Here is a 9,566-nt window from a genome sequence, read left to right on the forward strand (position 1 = left end):
AGTGAGAGGCAAGCTGGCCAGTTCTGAGCAATGGAAGCAGAGATGGGCCAAGACAACTCAAAGCCCAGTGTCCCCTCCTTTCTTTTTTAACTTTTTGTTATGGAAAATGCCAAACATATTAAAATAGAACTGTGTATTGAAACCCACGTATCCATCACCTAGCTGGCGCTAAGCCAATTTGTAGTTTTTATTTTTCCTAATCAAACGTATTTTGTGTTTCTGTCCTGCTGGCTAAGAGCTCATTTAACTGTCTTTGTAAGCTCCACCCTCAACCCCAGGAGGCTATTTGAGGCAAAGAATAACCTCTTTATCTATTTGCCACAAGAAAATAAAACAAACTCAATATACACATAATCCGTTCCCTACCTGCAGGGTATCGCAACTGCTCTAATTAAAGCCATGAATGCAGCAGGATGCTTAAAGCCCAAATTCCCCTTCTTAAGTGTACGGAGATCTGCGCTACTCTATATAGCATTTCATCTAAAAGGTATGTCTTTTTTTTTTTTTTGCTAGAAATGATATGCTACTCAGAACTAATTTAATATTAATTGTAGTATAATGTAATAAATAGGATTGTTGAGTTGAGTTGGTCACTTGCATGGGGAGTGTGTGGTGTTGGTAGCAAATATTTTAGCAAAAATATCAAAACTGAGTTTCTAGTTTTTAAAGCAGGGGCTACGAGTAACCTAATCAGCACTCAATAATCCATTCCATATAGGAAGGTGAATAGAGACAATTATGATCTAAAATAGAATAATCCCCAAATTTTATCTGGGATTTGGATATCTTCTTGGCCATAGCTGTGCAACTCAATCATACACAAAGTTCTCCTTCTCTTTAATATAATGATTCACTAACCTAACAAAAAACATTCACAGTCCTGTGAAATTTTCTACAGCCTTTAATCCCAAAGGTTCTGAGTACACAAGAAAAAAATATAAGAAGAAGATGGAGCTGTTTATGGAGAGATGTGAACTCATTACATACCTGGGTGCCAAGATGACCAGAAAATACAAGGAACCTCAGTTTAGAGCCATTGACTTCGATCATAAATTACAGACCTTTCTCTCTCTTAGAAATATAGACCCAGTCAATGGATAGAATGCTTGGGTAACTGCACCCAGAATCTTAAGAGTTACCTGAAAGGGATAAAAAGCAAAGAGATTGAAAATCTGGCCCTCCCTGATGTACTTTTCCCTCCTGAGTGATACACCACGGCTGCCAGACTTCAAATGAATTCAGAGCTCTGCCAGCCAGGAAGGAGTGCTCTTCTGTAAGCCTAAGTTTTCATATAATTGTAAAGTTTATTGCTCTTTGCCTGAACTTTGAGGTTTTAACAAAAGTTATTCCATTTAGAATTCCATTTAGAATATTTAGGTAACTTATTTTACTTCATGAATCTATTGTTCATTTTCCTTTTTAATATTTTCAGCAGAAAAGTCAGTCAGTCTCTGTTAAATGTAAAGTCATTTATGCAGTAAATGTTAGAAAGCTTCAAGAAACAAAATTAACATGGATATAAATAAAATAGAAATATTGGTTACACTTTTAACATAGGGAGTTGTTGGTAAACTTCTTGAACCTAAAGACACTTTATCATTTTCCCAACAAAATAAATGGATTTTGAGGTAACTAAATGGCTGCTGCTTTTCTTTTTCTCAAGTATCCAAGGAAACATGCTTTATACATTATTCTGTAGTTAGAAATCACCTGGATATTTGAGAAGGATGAAATCTAGTCTTTTTATATGACATTATCAAGAAGTATATGCTAGAGGAAGATTACTAAATTGAATTTGAATGAGATTTTAAAGATAAGATTATCAGTTTTTCAGCAGGACTATAAGAAATCTAGCATGTGAAATAGCAAGATTGTCTCTTTAAAAAAATGAAAAGTACAACCATTATCTTATTTAACCGTGGGTAAATCTCAGTTTCGATGAGGCTTTGTTTCTTAAACTCTAAAATGAATGATTTAGCTCTTTTTTTCCAGCTTCATTGAGGTGTAACTGACAAATAAAATTATACATATTTAAACTTTACCACGTGATGATTTTGATATAGGTATACATTGTGAAATATTTACCACAATCAAGTTAATTAATGCATCTATCACCTCACATCGTTACTTTGTGTGTGTGTCTGTGTAGTACGAATGGCTTAAGAATCACTGTTAGCAAATTTCAAGTATCATGACAATATTATTAACTATAGTTACCATGCTGTACATTAGAGCCTCAGAATTTATTCATTTTATACCTGAAAGTTTGTACCCTTTGATCAATATCTCCTATTTCTCCCCTCCCCCCAACCCCTAGCAACCACTCTTCCACTCTCTGCTTCTATGAGTCTGACCTTTTTTTTTTTAGATTCCACATATAAATGATACCATACAGTATTTGTCTTTCTCTGTCTGGCTTATTTCACTTAGCATAATGCCCTTCAGATTCATTCATGTTGTCTTTGATACCTACAATTTCAACAACGTTAATTAAAAACTAGAAGCCTGTTTTATATATATTTTATATGGTATATTTAATAATAAAACAAGTTTTAAACAAAAGCTAGAAGCCTATTGCCAAAGTTAGGATAAATCCCAAAAGTCTTTGAAGAGTTACTGATATACCCATAGATGAATCATTATTTTTTCAGGAGACTGGGAGCTGTCAGTAGCTGCCAAGTTTTACCAGCAACGTAAGGTGCCACTCACTCTTCTCTTCCCAGTTCTTAGTACTGCTAATTTACCATCTTCCCATAGTGTTCTTAACATGTCCACAGGCCTCAGCCATTGTGTTTTCTTCTATGGGTATAAGAAGTTTCCTTTAGCAATTAAACCCAAACTTTATTGCTTCAGCTCCCTCACCTTTATGAAGGGCAGTAGTCATGCAAAGTTCCCCCAGGAATCTCTCGAGAGGCAGGGAGTATCTCATAGGCTCCAGAGCAAGTCCACACCCACTGAATATTGCCATCTTCTGGGGATCTTCTTCTATAATATGGCTTCACTCTGAGAACTGTACAAACCCAAGGGTGTGAGAAATCTCACAGCTCATCCATCATTGTTCTGGAGCTGCTGAGTTCTGCACAGAAGTGGGATGAATGCTCCCTCTCTCCTGAGGAGGGAGAAACTTAATCCCTGAGCTGAGCAAGGGACCAAATGCCATGTGATTCTCCCTTTTCATCCCTGTCTCCACAGAGTGTCTTCTTTCAAGTAAATCTGTTTAATAGAGTGCAGCAGGTAGGAGCATTGGGTAGGGAGTGGGGAATCAAATTTCCAGAGCGGCTTATAGCTCTGGACATTCCAGGTCCCTAACACTCGCATGCAAATTACTGTTCATTACATGTAGGACTCTATTTAGAATAACCACAGACAGGGCTACCATTCCAGGCTGTTTGCTGTGTGCTACTGGCTTTACATACACTATCTCATTAAATTCTTACACATTGTATTAATACACACGAGAAGAGTTTCTTACCCAAGATCACATAAGTAGTAGAAGCCAGATTCAGACCCTGATCAGACTAACTCCAGAGCCTTGCTCTTCCTTTACCACCTCCTACACTGTAAGTCCATCTTGGAAACCACCATAATGGTGTCAGTATTCCTGGGGCATTTCATTGGCCAGAGTCCTCTGGGCACTCGTGCAGGCACATGCGTGTGCGTGTGCGTGTACTTTAGAATATAAAAATATTACAGAAGACACAGGAAAATTTTTTCCGTTGAACCCAAGACTCCCTAGCCCCACCCCCTACATGCATTCACACCCCACCTGTAATGGTTGCAAGTTGTGTTTTCTTTAGCAAGTTAGATCAAGAGGTCTGTGTCCCTAGGAAGGGAGAATGACATTTCTCCAATGAGAAAGGAGAACATGCATCATTTAAAAACCTGTTATTGAAATCTTTTGCTTAGCAATTGTGCTTGCATATTATTATAAATAATCCATCAACTGGTGTCTGAATACGATGAAAGAATATTCTGAATGGGTGTCCAGGGACCCTGAATTTCTTCCCTGAGTGAAGCAGTAAGTGAGTGAGTGGCCAGCCCTCGGTGCTCACTGGGGCTCATTACCCTCATGCTCAAGGCTGCCACCCGACCACTTCAGGAAGAGGCTGAGGCAATGCCCATCCAAGGGTCAGGGAGAGTGCTCAACCAGCCTGTGCCTCTTACATAGCCTGTCTAGATGTCACGTTTACTACAACTAAAAGAACACGTAATTTCACGCAGGAAGGAGAGGTAGTGCCCATTTGACAGACCCTAAGACAAAAAGTAATATAATTACAGTCAGTGAAATATGGAAAAGTAGGCAAAGGATTTTGCACTTCCTTTCCAATTAACAGTCAGATCATCAAGTGGATATACTATATTTGACCATTCCTATTGCTGGACTATGTACTGTTGTACTATATTTTAAAATGCTGTTAATCAAACTTTCTTCACCATATTTGGGATTATTAGCCTGATATAAATTCTAGGAAACAAAAGTACAAGGTGAAAGGATATGAATTTTAAAAGACTAAGATGATGATGCTAAATGATAGTGATGAAAGTGTTGTCTCTTGGGCACTACTGGGAACACTGTGAATTGCTATTTGGAAGGTGGCTTAGTAACAGGAATTGAGACCCATAAGAATAAATGGGCGGAAAGCAGAACCTTGTTACTTTAACTTGAATTAATAGTGATATTGAACATTATTACATATGTTGGTCATCAGTTGCATTTCTTCTTTTGTGAATTATTTTTTCATGCCCTTTGCTCTTACTCATTGGGTATTTTTAAATTGTTTTGCATGAATTCTTTGTGTAATATACACAGTAAATAAGTCCTATATTTTAGGTATCAAAGTAAGAGCTGTTCATCCTCCTCTTATGATATTGAATACTTTTCTAAGCTCTGGAAGTTTTTCCATCTTCAGAGATTTAATAAATATTCTATTTTGTTTTCGTCGTGTGTGTGTGTGTGTGTGTGTGTGTGTGTGTGTGTGTATGTATGTTTATATTTAATTCTTTAAGCCGTCAAGAATTAATTTCAGGATATGTTGTGAGCTGTGGTTTTAAATTCTTCAAAACTCAAAGTAACAAATACTATGGTTTTTCAAAAACATTTTCAGTTTTATTATATATTTCATTTTATTCTCAGTGCATTTATTAAAACTTTTCATAAATTCATTGGTGAAGGAGAAGGAGTTCAAGAATGGGGAAAAAAATGAGAGATATATTTTATATATGTATGCCTCAGTCTCATTGTGGGTAATTTTTTTTGTTTTATCTTTTTTGGTCTTTCTGTTTTGCTTTTACAAATGAAGGCCTGAGTAGAGGTATATCTGCAAAGCCTGAGGTCCCTTAATTATGGGTGGTTCTGGGAATAATACTTAGAAGGGTAACATCTGAATTAAATGGACCTTTCAAAATTGAGATTCTAACCAGGAGGTGAAAGTCATTCCAAGGCTTAAGGAACACATATATTCCCCAAACCTGTGAGCCAGGCATGTTGAAAACTGCTTAGCCTATATAGGCATGTGCATATTTACAAGGAACTCTCCCAGTCTAGGGTAAGAGATAAAAATATAAACAGATACACACCACCCCTGTGTACTGCAGGAGATATGGAGCCTAGAAACTGGAGCACTACTGAATTAGTGCTATAAAATCCCTATAAAGTGCTTTATAGTCCCTAGAAAATGCCCCATTGGCATTGAACATTGTCAGTTGCCTTTCTGTTCCCTTCAAATCCCTTTCAGTCATAATGAGCCTTAGACTATAGTTTCTTCCAGCTACAGTTATCAGTCAACTATCATAGCCTACAAAGATGTTTTCTGATGCCCTTTGTAATGGCAGAGGGCTTTCACCAACCTTCAGTTGCCAGCTGATCATGGCCCTCTTCTTCCTTCAAACTCCTGCCAAGTTCTCCATTGACCCAATCCACCCAGAAGCCAGTATGTGCTGGGCTCTGCTGATGAAGTCCTTGCAACCTCCCAGGGCCAAAGATGGAGACAAGGGTGGACAATGGATTTGGTGGAGAAAGAGAAAAACTCCCTCTTTATCAATATTCACTCTGTAAGTGATTTTACTTGCAACAATTTATAGTCTATACCCTGATAACTCGAATATTAATATCTCAAGTTCTTTTCTCACCTCTGAACTCCAGACTCTTATCTATAATTGCCTACTGTATATCTTTACTTGGTTATCTAGTTGACATCTCAAATTCAATATGTCCACCCCATACTTGTTATCCACCCAACTTCTCTTCCTCCAGTTTTCCACCAGATCAGTTAATGGTAATACTGTATACTCAGTTGATTTGGCCTCACACCTAGGGATTAACCTTGATCACATTCTTTCCCTCACTCCCACATCCACTCTCAACAAGCCCTGTCCAAGAGAACTACCTCCAAAATATACCATGAGTCTGGACTTTTCTCATGTTTTGCACTGATTTCACCTAGTCGCTATACCTCTACTCATGTCCCTCTAGGATCTACTTTTCATCTAGTACCTGGATACTCTTAAAATACATAAATCAGGTTCATCAGTCCCATTTTAAAATCTTCTAATGGCCCCCTATCTCAGTTAAAATAAAATCAAAATTCCTTACTCTTGGTATATGTTAATTTTATGTGTCAATTTGGAGGGTGTTTTTGGATGAGATTAAAATGTAAACCAATGACCTCTGAGTAAGCAGATTGCCCTCCATAATGTCAGTGGGTCTTATCTAATCAGTTGAAGATGTGCATAGAACAAAAATACCAGCCTCCCCAAGCAAAAGAGAATCTTCTAGCAGCATGCCTTCAGACTTCATCTACACCATCAGCTCTTCTGGGTCTTGAGCCTGCTGGCCTATACTGCAGATTTAAGACTTCCCAGCCTCCATAATCATATGAGCTAATTTCTTATAATAAATCTAAATCTCTATATATCCTGTTGGTTCTGTTTCTCTGGATAACTCTGACTAATACAGCATAAAAGGCCTTGTAAGGGCCCTGCCTAACTTTTCAACATATTCTCCAATTCTTTTTTATCTGTTCCTTCCTTCTTTTGTATTGACTAAGGACTTTTTAATTCCGTTTTCTTCTCTAAGGGTTTTGAAGTGCCTTCATTCTACTTATATCCATTGAGTGGTTACCACTATTCTTAACATGCATACTTACTCTAAAGGCAATCAATACCTCTATCCTTAAAACACTTACTACCAATCATCAGCTCCCATCTTAAATGCTATTTTTATTCAGTATTTTAGATCTAGTCTACTTGTTTATTATCCAAATTAGGCATTTTCTTTTCATAATCAGTGTTTGTTTAGATTTTTCATTTTTCGTCTCTCACCATTCCATCTTACATCTCAGACTTTCCTCCTAGAGTTATTTTCCTTCCTAGAGTAGGGTTTATTGACAGTTAATGATTTCAGTTTTTGTTTGTCCAAAAAAACAAAATTTTTTTTGGCTGCATTGCATGGCTTGTGGGATCTTAGTTTCCCAACCAGGGTTTGAATCTGGGCCCTCGAAAGTGAAAGCACCAAGTCCTAACCACTGGACCACCAGGGACTTCCCCTCCAAAATTGTTTTGATTTTTCCCTTGTTCCTTATGATAATTTTATGGTATACGAAATAGAAATAGACAATCTGAATAGGCCTATATTGATAATGAAACTTAATCAATAAATAATAACCTTCCAAAATAGAAAGCATCAGGCTCAGATGGGTTCACTGGTGATTTCCACCAGACATTTAAAGAAGAAACTGGGCTTCCCTGGTGGCGCAGTGGTTGCGCGTCCGCCTGCCGATGCAGGGGAACCGGGTTCGCGCCCCGGTCTGGGAGGATCCCACATGCCGCGGGGCGGCTGGGCCCGTGAGCCATGGCCGCTGGGCCTGCGCGTCCGGAGCCTGTGCTCCGCAACGGGAGAGGCCACAACAGAGGGAGGCCCGCATACCACAAAAAAAAAAAAAAAAAAAAAAAAAAAGAAGAAACTATGTCAGTTCTCTATAGTCTCTTTCAGAAGACAGAAGCAGAGGGAATACTTCCTAGTTCATTCCATGAGGCCAACGTTACCCTAATACCAAAACCTGACAAAACCTAATACCAAAACATTACAAGAAACTACGGACCAATATCTCTCATGAACATAGATGCAAAAATCCTCAAGAAAAATATTAGCAAATTGAATCCAACAAGTATAAAAAGAATTATACACCACAACCAAGTGGAATTTATCCCAGATATGCAAGACTGGTTCAACATTCAAATATCAATTAATGTAGACCATCATATTAACAGGTTGAAGAGGAAAAATCACATGATCATATTAATAGATGCAGAAAAAGAATTTGGCAAAATCCAACACCCATTCATGATAAAAATTCTCGGTGAAATAGGACTAGAGGAGAATTTCCTTACTTGATAAACAACATTTACAAAAATCCACAGCTTACATCATACCTAATTGTGAGAAACTAGATTTCCCACTAAGATCAGAAATAAGGCAAGGATGTACCCTCTCACTACTCTTTTTCAATATCACACTGGAACTCCTAGCTAATGCAGTAAGACAAGAAAAGAAGATAAAAGATATACTGATTGGGGAGGAGGAATTTTTCTTTTATTCATAGATGACAATGACTATCTATATAGAAAATCCAATAGAATCAACAACAACAACAAAACCTCCTGGAATTAATAGGTGATTACAGCATGATGGCAGGATATTAGGTTAATAAACAAAAATCAATTATTTTCATATATATTGGCAATGAATAAGTAGAAGTTGAAATTAAAAATACCATTTATATTAGCACCCAAATAAAATAAGTACTAAGGTATAAATCTAACAAAATATGTAAAATATCTATATGAAGAAAACTACAAAACTCTGATGAATGAAATCAAAGAACTAAAGAAATGGAGAGATATTCCATGTTCTGAGTAGGAAGATTCAATATTGTCAAGATGTTAGTTCTTCCCAACTTGATCTATATATTCAATGCAATCCCAATCACAATCTCAGTAAGTTGTCTTGTGGATATCTACAAATTGACTCTAAAGTTTATTTGGAGAGGGAAAAAACAAAGAATAGCCAGCACAATATTGAAGGAGAAGCCCAAAGTCAGAAGACTAACACTACCTGACTACAAGAGTATAAGCTACTGTAATTGTCTTGGGGAAAGAATAGATGAATAGATTAATGAAACAGAAAAAGGAGTCCAGAAATATACCCACATAAATATAATCAACTGATCTTTGACAAAGGAACAAAGGCAATACAATGGAGCAAAAATGGTCTTTTCAACAAATGATGCTAAAACAACTGGACATCACATGTAAAACAATGAATCTAGACACAGACCTTACACCCTTCACAAAAATTAACTCAAAATGGATCACAGATCAAAATGTAAAACACAAAACTATAAAACTCCTAGGAGATACCATAGAATACCTGGATGATCTTCAGTATGGCAATGACTTTTTAGATACAACACCAAAGGCATGATCTGTGAAAGAAATAAGCTGGGCTTCATTAAAATTAAAAACTTCTGCTGTGCAAAAGGCACTGTCAAGATAATAAGAAGACAAAC

At 37.2% G+C, this 9,566-nt stretch overlaps 1 protein-coding gene across 1 annotated transcript in view; it reads left to right on the top strand.

Annotated features, from left to right (window-relative positions):
• The window catches only part of AK9 (adenylate kinase 9), a 116,360-nt gene extending 114,732 nt beyond the window's left edge, over window positions 1–1,628 (top strand). The window contains exons 37-38 of the mRNA XM_055087391.1: window positions 373–487; window positions 899–1,628. Coding sequence (XP_054943366.1) covers window positions 373–487; window positions 899–1,101 — 318 coding nt within the window. The 3' untranslated portion in view covers window positions 1,102–1,628. The remainder of the gene's footprint in view (window positions 1–372; window positions 488–898) is intronic.
• Window positions 1,629–9,566: the final 7,938 nt, after the last annotated feature.

Source organism: Physeter macrocephalus, chromosome 10 (assembly GCF_002837175.3).
Source record: "Physeter macrocephalus isolate SW-GA chromosome 10, ASM283717v5, whole genome shotgun sequence".
NCBI lineage: Eukaryota > Metazoa > Chordata > Mammalia > Artiodactyla > Physeteridae > Physeter > Physeter macrocephalus.